The following is a 21,885-nucleotide window of genomic DNA, read 5'->3' on the forward strand; positions in this document are numbered from 1 at the left end:
GGGGGAGGGGTGGGGGGGGGAGGGACTCTGAGCAGAAGATGGACAAGTGCCTTGAATGCCAAGCCAAGAAACTGCTATTTTCAGTGTAGACCATTGACTGCTTGCTCAGAGTTAGATTTTAAAAATTGAATTGTCAGGAGAGAGACTGATACAGGGTGACCAATTTTAATGTGGCCAAATAAAACAACCAGATTTAAGCCAACACTTTTAATCTTGTGGTATTTCATAAAATCAGGGCAGTCACACCAATAGAGGAATAAATGTAATTTAGAATAAAGGATAGTTCTTTAAGTGAAAAAACTTAAGCTCTGTGAGGTGTTTACAAGTTTTCCCTTATAGTTCTCTGTTTGGTGCAGACTAATGAATCATCAGAAAGTGTCACTGGTCCTGCTCTGAGGCTCTGAGGACTGCTGGCCTGGGTGACGGGACTGTAAGTGTACAAGTGACTTTGGGGCAGGAGTGAACAAGCCTGCGGACATTGGAATCTCTTAGAGCAAGCATGACTGCTGCGTCTGAGCAGTGTGGCCAGGGCAGGCCCCCTGTGTGTCATCCTCGGTTTCCTCACGTGCGAGCTGGGGAGAAAGACAATTCTGGCAGCAGGGGGAGGAGAGAACGAGAGGGGGCCTGTGGACAGCTTGGGTCAGGACTTGGCCCATGAACACCATCCACTGTGGTAGCATCTGGTGATATGATGGGAGATAGAAGTTGGATTTAGGTTTAAAATGATACAGTTGATCTTTTTGTGTCGATAGGGAAAACGGTCTGAAGCAGAACAAGATGAGGAATCAGGTATTTAAGCGTGTTTCTAACGGAAAGCGCTGTCCAGCACCCGGATCTTGGTTTCCACCACCAGTAAGGCTTTTTGGGAGATGGCCGAGTCTTGGGCTGGAACAGGGGCCATGCAGGGTGACCCTGTAGCGTGTTGTAGTGCCGGGAAGTGAGAAAGCTCTCAAAAAGCAAAAGTAGAACGATGATGGGGTTATAACAGAAGGGCCCAGGAGTCAGTGGGAAGATTTCCAGTGGCCACAGCTGGAACACTGAACAACCCAATAATGTAGCATTGGGTAATAATTCACAGTCTAAAGTGAGTCCACACTGATAAAAATGAATGCTTGTATAAATAGGTAAACAGAGGAGAAGAGACAAATTTCCCCTGTAGAATGTTCTGTTTCATCCAGTAGCCCCTGCTACCATAGAGGAGGAAAGCCCACTTCCTGGTCAGTGTGTGACGTGCACATGGACTTCTTTCCAGAGAGCACAGTGTGGACGGGGGAGAAGGGGAGCCTGACGGTGCAGAAACCTGGCCAGCCCCACCTCAGCCAGGTGCTCAGGGTCCACGTTGGCAGGCTTGCTGAGAGCATGTACTTGGATACGACAGGATAGGAATGGCATTTTACCTCTGTGGTCTCCTCCCCAAAACTCATAGTTTGTGTCTAAACATGACAGAAACTTCAGGTAAACCCAAATTAAAGGATGTGCTTAACAACTACAGAACCAGTACTCCTCAGAACTGTCAAGGTCATGTGAAGACCTTCAGACTGTGGTAACCTAGAGGGGCCCGGAGACACATGATGACTAACTGTAACGTGGTATCCTGGGTGGGGTCCAGAACAGATAAAGGACATGGGGGAAAAGTAATGAACTTGGAATAAACTATGGGCTTGAGTTAATAATAATGTATCAGCATGGACGCATTAATTATAAATACACTAAAGTTAGGCATTAATAATAGGGAGATTGAGCATGGGCTATTGGGACCTCTCTGTATGGTCTTTACAACTTTTCTGTAACTGATACCATTCCAAAATAAAAAACTTTATTAAAAACGGGAAGCCCACAGGTGCCTGGGTGGCTCAGTCGGTTAAACGTCCAACTCTTAATTTTGGCTCAGGTCATGATCCCAGAGTCGTGGGACTGAGCCCTGTGTTGAGCTCCGTGCTGAGCGTAAAGCCTGGTTAAGATTCTCTCCCTCTGTTCCTGCCCTGTGTTCTTGTTCTCTCTCTCTCAAAAAACAAAACAAAACAAAACAAAACAAAACAAAGCATAACAAAAAACCCAGACACAAGTGAAGGAATTGGAAGAGAAGGCTTTTTGTTCTTATTCTGTTTTCTTGTGATATTTGAGTTATTTAACTGTGCTTATGCAGGCATTAACACTGTTCTCTGAAAAAGCTTACGTAACTTACTTGAGCAGTGGAATTATTGCTGTTATTATGTTTTTAAGGTTCTGTATATTTAAAACAACCTAGTTATTTATTAAAAAAGAAAATCAGAGGCAGAGAGACCCATTAGACAACTATTTCAGCAACAGAAATCTACCTACGAGATGAGGAAGACCCAAACTGGGGCAGCCTTAGTGGGACCAGAGAGGGAGTGTGGTGAGACATGGTTAGAAGCAGGCCTGGCCACACTTGGGGATTATGTGGGTGGTAGGTGGGGAAGGCTCGGTGGGAGATGAGGAGGGCGGGGGAAACGCTGGGTAGAACTCTGTGTTTGGCGTGGCCTACCGGGTGAATGGTGGCAGTAGGACCAGGGGAAGGGGGGACTTGGAGGGTCGCAGGATTTGAGGGTAGGGAGATGATTATGGTTTTGGACATTTTGAACCTAGGAGTTTGATTTGTACGTGGGTTTGATTCAGGTGGGCTTGTATTTTGGAGTACACATGGGGCTGGTATTCAAAGGTTAGAATGTAGGTGTTCATTCTCCACTGTCATTTTCTTTCTCTGCCTTCTTATGCAGAACTAGGATTATTTGCCTCTGTTGCGTTCTTGAGAATGAAGTCATTAGAGCAGGGAATGGTTGATTTGCAGGGTTATTGCACAAGAGGCCCAAATCGCTCTTGGGGCAGTCACATCGTGCTGGGAAACTTCTCCAAATTTGGCTCTGAGTTTTTCCAGCTGACTCACTTTTGTGCCTTTGGTCATAAAGAAGAATTGGGGCACAATTGGCACAGTGATAATTAATATGACATTTTGTAAGAATGTAAAGGGTGGATACAGTATCTGACAATAAGTATATTGCCCTTCTGGGCAAGTTCAAGGGCAAAGTAAATACTGCTGTCCAAAGGAGAAAAGAATCTCTGAGACGCTCCAAGATTTTCTAAGTTGCTGAAATAAATACTAGTTGTTGATTCGTAAATGTTCGTTTTCACTTTCATCACCAACATACAGACTTTGCTCACAGCTCTTAAGAGTTGTTTACAACTCCCCCTTTCCTGTGAGTGTAAAATTTTAAGTCTGAGTATGTTCACTTAAAATAAATGTCTGCACTGTACTTTTTGAGTACTTTTGTGAGAAGTAAGTAATGGTTTAGATGCCTTACTTTTCTCTAACTTATTACCACACGGAGGTTTGGGTTATTGCTACAGTTACTACTGTCACCAGGGGCAGGTCCTGGTGGGTGCACCAGCATTTGGGTCCTGGAGCGGTGCTAGTCTTTCCAGCTGCCGGACTTTCCTGGTCCACGGTTCGCAGATACATTGATCCTCCCCTCCTGCAATACACTTTGCTCATCACCCCACTTCTGTGTCAGTCTGCAGGCACCATTTTTCCTGATGCATACGCTTCCCCAGGGATGCCTTTTCTGGATGCATGTGAGCGCCTGGGAGTTAATTCCCAAAGATTCCCTGTGTGGCCTGGCTGTCAGCTCAGAGAGTTGGGAGGAGACTCAGCCCTATTTTCTGACTTGTCAGCATCCCGCTCAGGGCTGGGCACGGGGTGAGCATTTAAAATGCATTTCCTGAATCCACAGATAAAAGCCATATGGGTGATCCCCATTGTGCAGATGGGAGATAGGCTCCTAGAAGTCCAGGGACTTGTCTGGACTGAGAGATCTCGCCAGGACTTTTGAAATCTGGAGAGTGGTTGTGAGTCTCTGTACGTTTCCCCACTCTCATGCTGCCTCCCGAGGTTATAGTCTTGGGTAGAAGATTGAACTCCAGTTATTGTTTCTTTTCCTTAGTGAGACTGCACACTAATTGAGTTACCCCCAGAAATAGACGTTCAGCACGAGTGAGGAGAGCACTGTGGTCAGGAGGCTCACACTGGTCTGTCTCCCCTGGTGTACATGCACGGAGGCTGCTCCCAGGACCCACCAAGATAGGAATGAGGCAGCTCCGTAACCCGGCCACACTCCACACAACTGCTTAGGTGCAGGGTCCCATCTGGCATGATGCCCAGTCATTGAGGACAGATCTACCCAGTGACCTTTGTAATTAAAGAGGATTGATCAAGCAAGGCAGATGAAAAGTTCTTGTAACATAGTTAGAATGGGCTTCATGGATTCTTCTTATAACCAGGTTCAAGGTTAAATAGGCATATACATTTGAGTTTTTTAAAAAATGAAATTGGGGGGAAAAAACAATTAAGGCCCTCTTTTCTATCCTAAAATTCATTTTTAGTGGCTCCGTGGGCTTATCTGTCCATAAATGAAAACCGTCCTTCGTACTGTATTCAATAATCTGCAGGTCAGGCCAAAATAATAAGCCATGGAACCACCACCTGCATATGTCGGTGGCCTTGAGGCTGGACACAAGGGTCATGAATTCGTGGCACCTTTTCAAAGAGGAAGAGTAACTTCATGGTAGGGCCCCTTTTCCTGCTGAAAGAGTGACATCAACCCTGGTGCCTAATCAAAGGCATTCTTTTGCTTCATTGTTCATAGTAAATTGGAACCTTCCTCCTACCCTTTCTCCCACTCCTACTCTTGAATTCCCAGTCCATGACAGAGATGCCTGAGTAGTCCTCCTTACCTTTGTAGATGAGCGTTACATCTTTGGTGAAAGCCCTACGGGATGATTTGGCCTTCCCTGAAACCACCCTGTCCAAAATGTGTCTCACCACCCCCTGCCTTTTTCCTTCCTCTGTTCCCAGACACTGTTCTCCCGTTTTCACAGGCTTGTTATATTTGTGTTAACAAAATCACTCTGTGCTGGAAGTTCCCTGTGGCATTTAGCATACATGAAGTCCTTACTGTATTCCCAGGCCCTAGAAAAGTGCCTGAAAGGCTGTAGATCCTCATGCATTTGTTGGATGAATAGACAAAAGGAGGAGGTAGTTATCCAAGACAGGTGGCAGCTACCCTTCTGTTCCTTCTGTAAATTACCATGTTCTCTCTTAAAGCAAATTAATACTTTGCTCCTGAACTTAGAGCTTCAGAAAGAGAATTTGTTGTTTTCTCATTCTGTTTTCATCCCTTTCTTTTTCTGCCTCTTTTCTTCCCTGCTCCCCACCATTTCCTCATGTAACTTTCCCCTTTCCCCTCCTGTTGCTTTTAAGGGGCTATTATCTACTGGAAGAGAATCCTAGTCTCTTGGGTCAGAACATGGTTTTGAGCTGGTCTCAGGGACTGTGATGGGGTTCAGGACTGTAGCCCTCTCTGGTGTGCTCACCAGTGCCCCACAAGGTAGTGTGGTGCCCAGCAAGGCTGACTTTGACAGGCAGACAGGGGAGTGTAGGATGGCAGTGCTCATAAATTAGATGTGAAATACTGGTCTTCTTCGGCATAAGTTGGGCAACATAATTATTATATGGCGAGAGCTGTGGAGAGCCGTAGGTAATGATGAGTGGGCCTCAGAGGTTGGCCAAGATAATGGAGATGTGGAGCATGGCATGCTCAGTTGACCTTAACTCTCAGGGCTAGAAAATAAGCAGTGATCAGTGTGAAAAGACAGTTGTCAAACAAATAAGTTCAGTAATCTTCCTGTAACTTACAGAGTCTCTGTGAGGATATCCTATACCTTATGTGGCGTAACTACTTTCCTATACTTTCTGCCTTTAAAAATACACTTGGTCCCAGCCTCCTGTGATACTGATACCTCCCTAAGCTTTTCTTTGCTTGTTTCCCATTTTGCGCCTGTAGTTGCGTGGCCTCTACACATGGCCACGGCTCAGAATGTTGTAGAAGCTCTTAGCTGGCAGACACTCAGTCTGCATCGTTCTCTAGACAAATAACAACAGGCCCGAGTGCGATTTGTAGTTCACGGCACCCAAACGCAATTAAAAGAATTTTAGAAAGCTGACTACTTTGAAATTTTGAAACAAGTCTTTCTTGCTTTATATTACTTTTTGCTTTGTAATTATGTAAAAATTGCAGCAGCGTGAACTCCAGGTAGCTATTGGAGCAGGCTTAATAAGACCCCGCTGCCTTAGCAGTAGATTTGTTTGAAGCGCCGGTGTTGTAGTCGTCCGAAAGCCCTATTTTTTATGGACATAGGAAACCACCAACTGTCATCCATGACTTCTGACTTTTCAGATTATAAGACTGGAATTATTTAGACTTGAATGAACGTTGGACTAAAGAAACAAAGAAGCAGTAATAATTGGAGAAAATAAAACAGACCCAAACTCTTGATGCATTTACTCAGAGATACTTGCTAGGAGAGATCTCTTTCTTAAAACAAGAGGGCAATTATTTCTTTAGTACAGCGGTTAATTTTTCCTTAGAATCTCTTTTTGAGCCCTCCTGAGCTTGACTTATCTGTGTTTCATAGGATACGGTATAGATATTGATAACCTTGTTTCCGAGGAGAAAAGTGGCTAAAAGCTCATGGTCAGAGGGTAGAAGAGCCAGTGGTGAATTGATTAGGTGTGAGGACTTTTCCCAGAACACCTTTGACATCCTGAGGAGAAAGTTCTACCAATGACCACTTATTTAAGCCTCCTCTCCCTTCTTTCTCTTCCTCCAGCCAATGAACTTTGGGTTAGGTGGCTAGCAGAGGAGCAAAAGATGGTCCCAGCTCTGTGAAGCTGGCAGACAGTAGGAGCAGGAGAGGCTCTCTGGGGGAGGGCTCGTTCTGCTTTTGTCTGAATCCTGGACCTTTCCAGAGTTTAAGGCACTAATACACAGATGTCTGGGAATGATGGGCCTTAACAGCCATGTAAAACCAGGTTTTCAGTCTGACAAAAAGTTCCTGTGGTTCACCTGGAGATGTTAATATGGAGTTGGGTCAAGGCTCGCTTTCCAGCAGTAAGGATGGCTATTCCCGCCTTCCCCGGTTCCCCCTCTGGCGATGTCTTTGATGCTTGGGGATAATAAAGTAGCGTCTCTTTGTGCTCCCTTCCTTTTGGTTTGGTTCCAAGGATGTTTGCGGTCTTTCTGAGGTGTGTGGGGTGACACTCTTTCTTAAGGTTGGTCTGTACCTGATGATTACTGTGTTGTTACAAGTTCTTTTCTATGGAAAAGGTATGGTATTAACAGGGTTTTGTTTAAATTCGGCTTTCAGATTAGTTAAGAGGTGCTAACTTCTAATGCTAACAACTCTAACTGCTGGGTTCAATCCTCTGCTCTGTGGTGCGCAAGATGGGGAGAGTACCAGAGTCGTGGGGCTTCTGAACCCCTGTGTGGGCAGAAAGCAGCCAGCCAGTTGTCTCCTTATTGCTGTCAGGAATTCTGTGCCTGACCTACAACAGCCCAGGAGTCATCTCTGGAATTTGTTCTTCCTCCCTGTATATTCACTCAGCGTGGTAGCCTGGGGTGTTCTGAACTATGTCCGATGTGTGCACATTTAAAACATCTCTCCTCCGAAGTCACTGTTAAATCTGGACAGTCTGGAGACCCTGTCTGTTGGACACCAGTAATAGCGTGAGTCATGTTGGAGCTCGTAGGAGGGCACAGTAGATCCTTTCTGAGTGTACTTGGCTGTGTTCTGTTTACTCCTGTTCTCTATCCATGTGGCATGTCCTGTGTGTGCCTTAAGCAAAACCTCACACTGAATCGTAACGATTGTGTGTTCCCCGTGCCGGACCGTGAGCTCCAGAGTGAGAACGGTGACTTCTGTCTGCGTCTCCGCCCTCAGCAGAGCCCCTGGCACACGGTTGTGCTTGATGAGTGAGTGTGACGAGGTGAAGGAAGGAGAATGCGCTTGCTGTGTTCTCCGTGCTCAGGGAGGCGTCCTCTCCAGCAGCCTCCAGCGAGAGGGGTCTGATGCTTCTGGGCATCTGTCCAGCTTTATTCTAGACGTGACAAAGGGATTCCTTTGAGACCAAACCACCTCTCGGCTGACCCTGTGCCCTGGACTTGAACTTCCAAGTCACAGAGAGGCTGTAGATGGCTTAGGGAGATTTTTAAAACTTGATACCACTCTGTGGAAGCATATCCCTAATTAGCTTTTTTCCCTCTTCCTTATAAATGCCGAATTTCTTTCCTGTGACCACAAGAAAACTGTTGTTGAGACCATCCCCAAGGCATCTTGACGGTGGGTTGGTGGAGTTTTTTGGAGTGAGCTCTAGCGAAGGTGGTTTGGTTGGGCCTTCCCTTTCTCACAGATGCCCACACAGTCTTCTCTGTTGCGTAACCATAATTGTATGCCTCTGAATAGCATAAAAAACAAATCTACTCCTGGGACACCTGGCTGGCTCAGTTGGAAGAGTAAGTGACTCTTGATCTTAGGGTGGTGAGTTCTTGCCCCACGCTGGGTATAGAGATTACCTATGTAAATAAATAAATTTAAAAATCTATTCCTAATTCTTCAGCCCTATCCACATATTTTTGAAGGGCTTACTTTTTGTACTCCCAACATAACACAAACGACGACAGTCTAAGCAGCCGCCTCTTGTGTGCCCGTGGTTTTTCTGTCTTCACGTGTGTTGTCTGACCTGCATGGGATCCTTTACTCTGGCACGGAGCCCCTGTGGGCTACAAGGGCAGGGGAAGCAAGCCCCCCTCCGATGGTGTGGACAGGGAGGCCAGCTGGCTTGTGCGACGGGGTGTGCTCCAGGCGGTCCCGCCGTGGCCTCTGGGGTGCAGGCTTCGAGGTGCCCTCTCTGCGCTCCCTCTGCCTCTTGCCCTGCTTTCTTCTGGCTTCACGCTTAGGCGGCTTCCTCCATTCTGTTGGCCCCGGCACCACTGGGTCTACGCAGCCCCAGTCCAGGAGAGGGAGGCTCTAGAATCCATCACTGCGAAGACCCAGGCAGAGCCCTGAAGCTTTGACTAGGCCTGGGTGCTGCCTGTCTCCTGAGGCAGGGGTGAGGGCACTCTGAGGGGGTGGGAGAAGGGTGGTCACCTTCTGTACAGACAGGGGCTGTACTGTCAGTGCAAGAAGGGGTAGATACTGGGCAGACAGCACTCTGGCCGCTCCCTGTAGGTAGGCAGTGCCACCCTTTCTTCCAGGTGGCAAAGCAGGAGCATATGCCCACTGTCTTTGTAAAGCTTGAAGCTGGTCTTGATGAGGGCACAGGCCCATGTGGCAGCCCCACCTCCGGACGGGCTCGCTGCCCACTGTGCCTCTCCTCTCCCACAAAGCAGCCTTGGGCCTCTCTGTTGTCTCTGCACCTGTGACCCTCCTGTGCTCATTCGTACCTGTGCCTAAGCCGGAGAGCGGCGGCCAGAACCCTTCCTGTCTGAGGACCAAGGAAGACATGAACCTAGATCTGCATCTGCAGACGGCGCTTGTCACTTCTTACACCGTGTGAATGTTTCGCTTCCACCAGGGCCTCTAAAGAGCAGGTTTGCCTCATGACCTCCTTAAGTTCTGTTTCCCCCTCCGGTTTCCGACAGTGTTTTCTTTGCCTGTCTCCTCCCCACGTTTTCCCCCTTTTAGCTCCCTTTGTAAAGGGTTAGTAAAACGAAACAAATTTTTGTCTCTTTGTCCTCTCTGTTCTCGCTCTATCTGCACTAGAGGTGTTATGGCTGAGATGGTCTTAAATGCCAGCTCCCTTGCTGGCAGAAAGTTCTTGGCTGAAGGAGTAGAAAATGATCCCTTGCTGTAAAGCTTGATTGTGTTTCAGGTTCGTCTTTTCTCTGGTAGAGAGGGATTACTGGTGTCAGAGGGCAGAGGTGGCCCTTATTAGGATAACCCTGTAGCTTCCAGTATGCCAATTCCATTTTTTAAATGTTTGTTTGCTTATTTATTTAGAGAGCACCAGTGGGGGAGGGACAGAGAGAGAGAGAGAGAACTGTTAGCACAGAGCCCGACGCAGGGCTCCAACCCACAAACTGTGAGATGACGGATGACCTGAGTCGAAACCAAGAGTTGGACGCTTAATTCACTGGGCCACTCGGGCTCCCCATGCCGTTTCCATTTTGTACTGAGAATTAGGCCAACGTCTGCCAGTCAGGTTCAAGGTTATATCTCTTGTGCTCTGACAAAAGCATTTCTTAACTATTAATAGTGGAGAGGAATGGAGTTTTTGGTTCAGAATATGGATATTGAAGGGTGTTTTTCAGAGAGCATTATTAAAGGACTGATCCTATTTAATACTGATACATATTGGCTGGACTTGAAGGATACACGTACCCCACTCCGCATATTTTGAAGGGAAAGGAATGTAGAAACTTCAAAGGAAAGCAGACTTTTGCCCTGTTACCCAGTTCAGACAGTGTGGCTTGCACTTCTGTGCCTTGCGAGGCATCGTCTAACTTTGCTTAACATTAAAAGCTAGTGAGGACAAATGGGCAAGAACTATAGTCTGGATAAGGAGCACAGTGACTTTTTAGAAATCTTCTGATCTGTGAACATTTACTAGGTCTTTAATTTCTTTTAACAACATTATGTTGTTTCCAGCCTACATGTCTGGTTGCTATTTTCTATTGAATTGTTTTATTTCATTTTTGGATCATTCGTTGCTGATGTATAGAAATGTAATTCATTTTTCTGTATTGGTCTTGTATCCTGCTACCTTGCTGAGCTTACTTATTAGTTCTAATAGTTTTTTTTTTTTTAATGAGATCTTTAAAGCTTTCTTTTTAAAATTTTTTTCATTTGTAGAGAAATAGCATGTGAGTGGGGGACAGTGGAAGAGGAGCGGGGAGAGAGACTCTTAGGCAGGCTCCATGCTCTGTGTGGAGCCCAACATGGGGGCCAATCCCAGGACCCTGGGATCATGACTGGAGTTGGACATGTTGAATGAATGCCTGAGCCATCCAGGCACTCCTTTAGAACTCTCTGTCTACAAGATCATGTCATCTCGGGAGTGCAGGGCACCTGGGCGGCTGAGTCGGTTAAGTGTCTGACTTCAGCTCAGATCGTGAACTCGTGGTTTGAGATTTCAAACTCCATGTCAGGCTCTGTGCTGACAGCTCAGAGCCTGGAGCATGTTTCAGATTCTGTGTCTCCCTCTCTCTCTGACCCTCCCCTGTTCATGGTGTCTCTCTCAGAAATAAATAAAACATTAAAAAAAATTTTTTTTAATTAAAAAAAATTTTAAAAAAAACTAAAGAAAATTTAAAAACAGATGTCATCTGTGAATTGAGATAGTTTCAGTTCTTCCTATGTAATCTGGGGGTTTTTCCTCTCTTTCCTGATTGCCCTGGCTACAACCTTTCGGACAGTGTTGAATAAAAGTGGCAGGAGGGGGCCTTGTCTTGTTCCTGATCTTAGGGGTAAAGTATCTAGTCTTCTGCCATTAGATACGATGTTAATAGTGTGTTTTGTGTGATTTCCTTTCTAATCTTTGTTGTGTTTTTAGCATGAAAGCTCTTCACTTTGGTTATTGTAAGATACTTCAGTGCGTCTACTAAGCCTGCTGTTTTGTCTTTTATTCCATTAGTGCAGTGTAGTAGACGGATGAATTTCTGTAACATTACATCCCCAAGATCTGTTCCACTTGGCTATGCTGACCATTCTTTTTGTGTTGCTGGATTTGGTTTGCCTGGTACTTTGCTGAGGATTTTTGTGTGGATATTTGTAAAAGATATTAGTGAGTCTGTGTTTCAGAAATTATCTTAAGTGAATTACTTATTTAAGTAAGCAAACAGCTAAGAATTAAAATACACAGAAAGCACTTAGCACAGTTCTCAGTGCGTAGTAAGTGGCCAGTTTATATGAACTGCTTTTTGCTCTTTTTTTTTGGTTGATGATCATCATCGTGACTCTGATCATAGGATTTTGAGTCAGACAGGCATGGGCTTATTCCTCCTTCTAGTTAGCCATGTGGCTTCGGGTCCATTATACCTGGATGCTTTAAGTGTTTCACCTCCAGGAGTGGAGTGATGATAGTACTTCCCTCTGAGAGTTGTCAGGAGGATTCGGTGAGAATACGCAAAGCAGCGAGCACAGGGCCTGGCACGCGCTTCTGCAGAGAGCCAGTATTCTGGTGAGATGGGGTGAAAGACACGCTGATGGCCATGCAGCATGGGGAAGGGATGGCTGGCTTCTCCAGGCTGGAGCTGGGTGAGAACTCAGAGGAGCAGGTGGCAGCAGACTAGCATTTTAGGGAGTAACATAGGACTGTATCGGCCACATTGAGCAAGACTGTGCAAAGCAAAGCCTTGGATCTGTGAAAGATCTAGAAGGAAGAAATGTTGGGATATTTACAAAAGCAGCCAGCCTCTGGGCTTATTATCAGGTCTCTGTGCAGCCTCTTCTGGGAATGCTAATTATATTCTAGTTACTAGGCTGCCACATTTCTTACTCCCTTGGAGGAGAATTTCTGTGACAGGGAGTGGGTGAAAATGCAAGCCTGTCAGGAATACGAGCTTCTACAAAGTGACCCCAATTCAGTGAAACAGAGAGTTGGTTGTCTTTGCTTTAGAAAATGAGACATTTCCTCCCCATTGGGCTTTCAGGAGTCCAAGCCTTTCTTCTTCTGGAGAGAAGAGGAAACCGCTTTGTGGTTTAGGTTCTAGCCTTCCTGGCAGACGGACAATGGAACAGACACTTCTTAGTTTTCTGTGACATTTTGTTTGTCGTCCTAGATGAGTGTATACATTTTCTAAATGGACGGTGTGATCCAAAGCTTGTAATTCCAGGTTCCAGACACTAAACTTGAAGTCTTGTCTTTAGACTGATAGTTTCTCTGCCATTCCGGTACCCAAACCTCTGGTCACAGTGGTATGTATGATGGTCTTTCTGATCATAGTTGACCCACTGAGTGGCTTGTCGCTTGGTATCTTTCCCTATTCAGCTTGATTAAAGTTCAGTTCTGAGCCAGCTGGGTCTCTACTTGGGCTTCCTCTGGGATTTCACAGCCCGAGTCCACCGAGGCTCATTGCACTGCTTCTGCCTTCCAGGCTGGCCATGGTCACCCTCCACCCTCCACCCAGCCCCTTGACCACGGTTCAAGACTCATGCAAGTTAAGTTCACAGACGTGTGTAGAAATCTGCTGGTTTCCTTTTGGGTACACAGATGACTGTGCTTGTCCTCTGGCCTTTTGTTTCTTCAAAGGGGCCTGTCTCTTCTGTGTTCTAAACTCTCTTCTATGCCACTAGCCCTTGTCGGTATGCTGTCCTTCTCTCCACTGTGCCTACTAACTGGCTTGCCAGGCATGCGGTGATTGAGAGTTAGATGAAAACTGCCCTGTCCCTCTGTAGGAACTTCATGAGTCATTTAAAAACATCTTGTCCTAGTGCTGTAAAAAGGGGCTGAGGGGAAGGGACGGATGGAGCCCAGGTGATAGAAAGGATTAAAAGGCTGGGAACCAAAGCCCCAGTTAGCCTGTCCCAGGTTTTTACTGAAGACTGTCCAGTGAGGGCAGTGACCCCAGGTGACAGTCTTTGCAGTGGAGGCTGGGGATGGAATCAGTCAGTTACTCCTCTGGGCTCAGGGAGACCAGTTTCTGTGTAACATATGTTGTCACATGGTGTGAAAAAATTTTAAACTAATGTAAGTGGCACAAGCCAGCATAGCTAAAAATACTCATTTTCACACATTTTTGTCTTAAAGATGGAAAAAAAGGTTATATCCTAACATATGTCTGCTTAGCTGAAGCCCTAGAGAAAAGGGGCTTTAAATGACAAGTGGAGCTCGGTGTGGGTGGCTTAGTTGAGAAAGCACTCTGGTGGCACCGGGGGCTTGGAGGGGCCTACTCTGGGGCTGTGTCCAGAGTGGGTCCGCTCTGTAACCACAGCCAGACACGGATCCACACATGGCTTCTCCGTCCAGTTAAGGAAGAACATGTTCTATATAAGAGACTTTCCTAGTTAATTGAAATTGGTACTTGTCAGGGGCCCTAACCTCCTTTTTAATTTGATTTAATTTCTGGGTGTTCAAAGCTCTGGGAAGCATAGGGTAAACTTGTAGTGTGTCAGTTTTCAAATAATAGGCCCAGTTGGCTTTTATCCCGCAAACATCTTTGCAGGTGAAGTATCTCTGAGTGTAAAGTGACGTCCAGCTGCTCATCTGGGAAATGAAGACATTCTTTCCCCTTTTCCCCTGGATTGCTGATTCCAGAAGGACATCTGAGTTACTTTCCTTGTTAGCCCACAGGCCACAGGAAGATAAGTGGATCCGGATGGGACAGGCTCGCGGTTCGGAACAGCTGCTTGCGTGCTGCTGGGCTGCGGTGCTGTGGGTCCCCCTCTGTGCTGTCGCTGGTGTTCCCAGCGCTTGGGTGTGGGGGGCTTTCTCGTCCCATGTTTGCTTTTTTTAACCTTCTATATAGCTGTCAGGCTTTCAGCTGTCACTTGTCGTTAACATCACTGTGCTCACCACCTGATGCCCCCTTCTCACTGTTCCTATATTTAGTTGCTTCTGATCTGATTGGGGGGAAAAACAAATGATAAGTAAGCCTGCTAGATTTTATTTCCAAAAGATGTAAATAAAAAGACTGATTGGGACTCTCAGAGCTCATTTTTAAAAACAACTCAACACTGGCTGCTCGGGGTCCCTTTCCTCCCCCTCCCTTCCTTGGGAGGCGTTTCCAGACAGACGTCGGTGAGGAAACGCATGCCCTGTCAGGGCATTACACCGTTGTATGACATCTTGAGTGCCTTTGGCCAAGTTATAAATTTGTTTTAGAGATGCTGGTGCATTGTGGGCCGGATCTGAGCTGCTGCCAGTCTCCGCAGGCTTCGCCAGTGCCTGTGTGGCCCGTGTCACTGTGCCGACAGGCGTCTTTTCTCTGGCTTCCAGGTTACCTGCCCAGGGCAGGAGGATGTAGAAAGAACAGGAACTAGATGCTGGGGCTTTCTGTTTGCTTTAGATAGCCAGCTGTCCCTCAGAGACTTACAGTATGAGGAGAAGGTCTCCTCACGCACCTGCTCACTGTCTCCCGCGCTCTTCACTCTGTTGTAACCCAGGGTTTCACTCGGTGTCATTTCCCCCTTTGTCTGAAAACCTCCCTTGGACATTTCTGGGGAGTGCAGGTCTCGTGGTGACATTCTTTTTTTGGTTTTGTCTGATTACATTTTTATTTAGCCTTTATTTTTAGAAGATATTTTTGGTGGAGAGAGAATTCTAGGTTAATAGTTTCCTGTCACCGTTTTCAAGATGCTGTTCCGTTGTCTTTCGGCACACAGTCTCTGATGAAGCCTCCTGTCACCTTGTTCCTGTGTATGTAACGTGTTCTTTCTTCCCTTGGGCTCCTGCGGGGAGTGCAGTTTCCTGTGTGTTTGATGCCTCTTACTATCCCACAGGTCTGAGTTTCTGCTCCTCCTGTTTATTTTTCTTGGGCTTTCTTTTTTCTGTCCCTTAGCTTAACTTCGGTTAACTTTTTTTGCTATGTGTTTAAATTCCCTGATTTTTTTTTCAGCTGATAATGTCTGATCTGCATTTATCCCATTCAGTGACATTTTCATTTCAGATACTGTGTTTTCTTAGTTTCCAGAAGTTCCATTTGGTCCTTTTAATTAAAAAACCCTTAGGGGCGCCTGGATGGCTCAGGCAGTTAACCCTCCAACTCAGCTCAGGTCATGATCCTGCAGTTTATGGGTTTGGGCCTTGTGTCAGTCTCTGTGCTGACAGCTTGGAGCCTGGAGCCTGCCGTGGATTCTGTGTTTACCTTTCTCTTTGCCCCTCCCCCACTACTGCTCTGTCTGTGTCTCTCAAAAATGAATAAAAACGTTAAAAATTTAAAAAAAAAAAACTTTTTTTCTCATGATGTCTGTTTGGTTCCTTTAATATTTGGACACAGTTGTAGCAGTTTTAATGTTCTTACCTGCCAGTTCCATCCTCTCTGTCATTTCTTTACTGGTCACTATTTGCTGATGTTTTTTCCCTCATGATTGTGTGCCACGTTTTCTTGTGTTGATGAAATTTTGATTAGGTGTTGTGTATTGTGAATGCTGCATTGTTAAGTGTCTGAATTTTGTTGAGTTCCTTTAAAGAATGTTATGCTTTGCTTTGGCAGAGCAGGTTTGGTTTTGTTTTTAAGAGAAAGAGCATGCGTGCATGGTGGGAAGGGGCAGAGGGAGGTGGAGGGAGAGAATCCCAAGTAGGCTGTACCCTTGGCACAGAGCCTGACGCGGGGCTGCGTCCCACGGCCCTGGGATCCCATGACCTGAGGTGAAATCAGGAGTGGGACCTCAGCTGGCCGAGCCACCCGGGTGCCCCTGGCGGAGCGGTTTTAAGTTACCTGCCGATCTAACCCCTCGAGGCCGGTTTTTAAACTTGGAGAGGGTGGGCTTGGTGTGCCGTGCCCTCGCAGGGTCTCACAGAATGCCTTGGGTGAGTCTCCAAGAACACTGTGCTCTGGTGCGGCAATGGAACACCCTCCTATGCTGTGCGGAATTCCGGGGTTTCCGGGCCGTCTTCGCCTTCCCTTGTGTGTGGGATTGCTCTCCCACATGCATGGGCTACTCGGTACACTTCTGGAGCTCTCTTTCTGTGTACTTCCTGTTTCCTAGCACGCTGCCTGTACCTACAGCCCCCTCTGCCTCCCTGAACCCTGACCTTCCTTTTCTCAACCTGGCGAGGCCTCCCAGTTCAGCGTGGGGTCCCCTTCCTTGTACCCGGTGGTCTGGAAGCTCTCTCCAGGCCGGAAGTTGGGTGACTCTGTAGCTCACCTTGTCTTCTTCCCTCTCAGGGCTCACGATTCTGCACCGTCTCTTGTCCCGTCCAAAGTAGTTGTTTTACCTACTCTGTCTGGTTTCTGGCTATTTGCTGAAAGAGGTTGGGTCTGGTCTTTGATAGTCCATCATTGCTTCAATAGAAATTCCAGGGAATCCAGTGGCACGGGCCCTCTGAAAATAATTCTCACTAAGCGAATATAGTTCTTGGTGAAGTGCCTGCCCATGGTAGAAAAATTACAGACTTTACACGAACTTCTGAGTGAAGCATAATGGTGTCTTCACTTCACCTCTTCCATATGCACCCGTCCCACAGACAGGAATGTTCCTGTAATGATTAGAGCTTCCCTGAGGGCGGATGGGTTGAGAACAGCTCTTGTCACCGCTACTACTGGCAGTGCTCCGTGAGCTGCCTTCTCTTTCGGTTGTTCTCGTCCTTTATGTCACACGTGGTTTTACTCTGGGAAGGGGCCTTGTGAATGTGCTTGCAGTCTAAGAATCACCTTTTGGATTCACATGGGAAGTTGATGCTAACAGACCACCGAACATCTGAATCGGGGAAATCGATGTGTGTATTGAAGGAACCATCTGCAAAAGAGGATTGCTTGATACGGCGAGCTAAGAGGTTTAAAGACTTGTGGAAGGAAGCTAATTTGCCCAAGGATGTGCATTTAGAACAATGGATCAGCTCCCAGCAGTGTTGAATAAAAGAAGCCACGTAATGTGAAGTGGATTGTTGGTGACTTGTGGGGTCCACAGTAGACACAAGACTTGACTGTTGATAGTTGAGCCAACAAGCCCACAGGTCAAGAAAACAGACTGGTATTTGTGTTTTCTGGTCAACAGTGATGTACTTCAGATGGATTGGAAAAGATGTAGTACCCTTATTTAGAAATATAAATATTGCCAGCTACAGATGTTTGTTTCCTTTTTCTGTTTTAAATTATTCTTAGGTTCTTTGTTTAGCCTCCTGAATGACTCACAGTTGCCGTATAAGCCCCTGGTACTCTGTATAAGTGCACCCTGATAGCCTTAATTCTGTGCCATCCCCATGTTGTCCTAAATATGTTGATTTTTGTTAAAGCCCAAAGATGTTTTTTTCTTTTTTCTTTTTTTTAAAAGTTTATTTATTTTGGGAGAGCACATGCAAGCAGGAGAGGGGCAGAGAGGGGGGAGAGAGAGAGAGAATCCCAAGCAGGTTCAGCGCGGTCACTGTGCAGAATGCAACGTGGAACTTGAACTCAGTAAACCATGAGATCGTGGCCTGAGCCGAAATCCAGAGTTAGATGCTTAACCGACTGAGCCACACAGTGCTCTTTTCTTTCTTCTTTTTAGTTTTAAATGCAGCCTGAGGAATGTTCCTTGGATCCACTAATGCTTAGAAAATTAAGGAATTAATGAACTGAAGAAACAATGCTCAACTCCACTGAAAGAGAAATGATACATTGCCGAGGAAGCATTTTTTTTTTTCTTGCCTGTCAAACTGGTTGACATTTAAAAATGATAATACTGTGGTGGCAAGGGTGTGACCAGATGGGCACGTCTTTGAACTTCCAGGAATAAGAAAATTCATGACCTTTCTGCAAATAAATTTGGCAGTGCATGCTAAAAGTTTTAATACTCTTTGACCCAGTAGGTATTGCTTCTAGGTTTTTTTTCCTTAAAAATTGTTAGAAATTTAAACAAAAATGGCAGTAGGAAGATATTTGTTGCAGTGTTATTTCTAACAGTGACAAATCAGAACAACCCTGAGTGACTAACGACGAGAGTATTTCAGTTGTGGTATTTCCTCATTACAGAGTACCATGCAACCATTAAGACAGCATTTGCAAAGACTATTTTATCACATGGGAAACTGCACATATTTGAAATAAGCAAAATGTCAAATGATGTATAGTCTCTCATCAACTGTTATTTAAAAAAATGCATGCAAAGAATGGTGAGGAATATGCCAAAATGTTGAAGTAACTGCATTAGGTGGTGGTTTTATGAGAGATTATTTTCTTCTTTATGTTTTCTGTTTTCCAATATTGGAGCAGGAGAGCATTCTAGATATGTGAAAGCAAACATGATGTTTGCGTCTGCATTCTGGACTTACCTAAGGCCTTTCTAGACCCTGGACTGGCACCTCACATCCCAAGAGTAGGCACACCGTTCATCTCTAAGGCTAGTTTGTTGTTTTACATTCGGGTGGAAAAGCACCTTTTGTTTTGTTTTGCTGCTTTTTAAAACAATGATTTCTCTGCTTACTCTTCAGATAAAAATTTTGATGATGAAGATTCTGTGGATGGTAATAGACCTTCCTCTGCTAGTTCTACATCCTCCAAAGCTCCACCCAGCTCACGGAGAAATGTAGGAATGGGGACCACCCGCCGGCTTGGGTCCTCTACGCTTGGATCCAAGTCTTCAGGTAAGGCCATGCCATGTGGGGGGCTGTAGAGTCGGCTCTGCCGGCGATTAAAACCCGATGTGTGTGCTGCTCACCCCCGTGCCCGTAGGAGTGGAGTGGTCCTGTGTGCAGCATGTTTCTGCTCACTGTGATTTTTAGTAGTCCTCTGCTGTCCATGCTGACGGGGTAGAAGTGTGAGCCACTGTGTGGCCACGTTTTGGTGAGGGGGAGCCCACGGGAGAAGACGAGCAGCTCCTTTGTGCCAGCTTGTCTGCACCAGCCTCTCTGCGCCAGCTTCTCTGTCCATGTTAAATAGCGGTGCTGGTGGCTGACAGTGGTGTTAACACCGCAGTAACAAGAGGACAGGGGCGTTCAGACCACAGATGGCAGGAGGACTGGGGCATTCACACCACAGATGGCAAAGAGGGCGGGTGTGTTCACACCACAGAGGGCAGTAGGACCGGGGTGTTCACACCACAGATGGGCAGGAGGATTGGAGGCATTCACACCACAGTGGCAGGAAGTCATGGGTGTTCACACCACAGATGGAGGGAGGACCGGGGTGTTCACAGTGGCAGGAGGATGGAGGTGTTCACACCACAGATGGCAGGAGGATGGGGTGTTCACACCACAGGTGGCAGGAGGATGGAGGTGTTTACATACAGATGGCAAGGGGACCAGGGCATTCACACCACAGATGGTAGGAGGACCAGGGCGTTCACCCTGCAGATGGTAAGAGGACAGGGGTGTTCATACCCCAGATGGCAAGAGGACCAGGGCGTTCACACCACAGATGGCAGGAAGGTAGGGGTGTTCACACCACAGGTGGCGGGAGGGCCGAGGCATTCACACCACAGTGGCAGGAGGATGGAGGTGTTCACACCACAGAAGGCAGGAGGACCAGGGCATTCACACCACAGAACCATAGATAACAGGAGGACGGGGGCGTTCGCACCATAGACAGCGGGAGGACGGGGACATTCGCACCACAGATGGCGGGAGGAAGAAGCTGTGCCTTTGTTGGTGTTCTTAGTCCTTTTTATTTGTCTGTGTCTGTGTGTGTATGCTTGTAGGTTTTTTGATGCATTAAAAATTTTTTTTGTAATTGAGTTTAAAATCACAAAATGTAAAGTTAACTTTTACTTATTTTTTAATATTTTTTAAAAGTTTACCTATTTAATTTTGGGAGAGAGCGTGTGCCAGCAGGGAGGAGGGGCAGAGAGAGGAAGAGGGAGAGTATCAAGCAGACTCTGCAGGGTTAGCAGGGTGCCTGATGTGGGGCTCGAACTCATGAAACTGTGATGACCTGAGCCGAAATCATGAGTCACACGCTCAAACTGACTGAGCCACTCAGGTGTCCCAGATTAACCATTTTAAAGGTAACAATCCAGTGGCATTTCATACATTCACAGTGTTGTGCAGCCACCACCTTTGTCTAGTTCCAGAAGAGCTTTTCCCCTCCCAAAAGGAAGCCCCAGTCCCTTTAAACAGTCTCTCCCCATTTCTTCCTTCCCCCATTCCCTGGCAATCAGCAGTCTGCATTTTTGCCTCTAGGCATTTGCCTATTGTAGATATTTCAGAGAAACGGAGTCATGTAAATGTGATCTTTTGTGTCTGGCTCCTTTCACACAGTGTAATGTTTTTACAGTTCTTCTGTGTTGTAGCATGTACCAGTATTTCATTCCTCTGTGACTGAACAGACTTTCTCATCTTTTATTAGAAAAATTTATTCTTGGGGGCATCAGTTCCACAAATGAGGCTTAGAAAATTTCTGCATCATCAGACCCCTTTTGTTTCCTTCCTGTCCTGCACCCGTTCCCCTTCCAAAACTCCCAGCTCTAGATTATGTAGAGATTTCAGCCCTGCTCTTAATCCTTTTTTCCGTTTTGTTTAACGCCGTAGTCTTGAATTTCCTTGTTGACTCCTCCTTGTCTGATTCTGGGGTTCATGGACTGTGTTTGGTCTTTGTTAGTTCACTTTGGTATGTGGGTCCCTGGTGTAGCACTTACCCAGGGCCGCGCTCAGGACCTGTCTGCTCAGGGGTGTCTAGTCTCTGTACCAAAAGGAGCACTGAGCACCAAGTCACAGTGTGATGTTGCTGTCATCTGACCATAGCTTGTGAACTCAGTGTAAGGAATCTTCATCAAAAGTGAGGACACACATTTATTGCTCCCAGAATCGTCTTTAAAGCCCTATCTGTGTTTGAGGACCCCAAATGCCAGATAACTTGTCTGCACCGAAACACTGGGAAGCCACTCACACTAATCAGTGTAAATCGCTAATAATGAGGGTTTCAAGGGTGAACTTAGACCCCAGTTTTAAAAACTGTATTCTGAAAGAACAAAAAACCAAAAAAGATTTGATAAAATGTCACATGATTTTCATGTGTGAAGTAGAATTCATTTTAGCAGAAGAAGAAACTCTCTCCCAAATGATAGCAATTAACCTTTCAGTGTACAGAGCATCTTACAACACCTTTATGAGGGAAAATTCTTACTGGTGCCTAAGTAGAAAATTGACCCAGTTATCATGCATTCAAGGAATTGAGAGTAATACAAAGTTGAAATGAAATGTTAAATTCTTCAGCACTTATTTGAATATTTCACACTTTTGTTATACTAGATGCCTAAAAATAACATAACCTAATTTATTCCCCGAAGGATTAAATTTTCTATTATATACCCGTTTATTAGATTCAGAAACGACTGCAGTATAATTGATCTATATTCCTTAAAGGCTAAATGTCCTTCTTAGCAAGTAGTCTCTTTAAGTGACGTTACGCTAACGTATATGGTATTGTAGAATCACGACATTTCATCTCGAAATTCAAAGCT

General features: G+C 45.9%; 1 protein-coding gene across 20 annotated transcripts in view; it reads left to right on the forward strand.

The window, feature by feature from the left end:
* CLASP1 (cytoplasmic linker associated protein 1) overlaps positions 1-21,885 on the forward strand; it is a 269,221-nt gene that overhangs the window by 130,331 nt on the left and 117,005 nt on the right. For all 20 annotated transcript variants that reach the window (XM_077755273.1, XM_077755291.1, XM_077755272.1 and 17 more), the window contains one exon: positions 18,920-19,072. In XM_077755273.1, coding sequence (XP_077611399.1) covers positions 18,920-19,072 — 153 coding nt within the window. The remainder of the gene's footprint in view (positions 1-18,919; positions 19,073-21,885) is intronic.

Source organism: Crocuta crocuta, unplaced genomic scaffold (assembly GCF_008692635.1).
Source record: "Crocuta crocuta isolate KB4526 unplaced genomic scaffold, BGI_CrCroc_1.0 scaffold548, whole genome shotgun sequence".
Classification (NCBI taxonomy): Eukaryota; Metazoa; Chordata; class Mammalia; order Carnivora; family Hyaenidae; genus Crocuta; species Crocuta crocuta.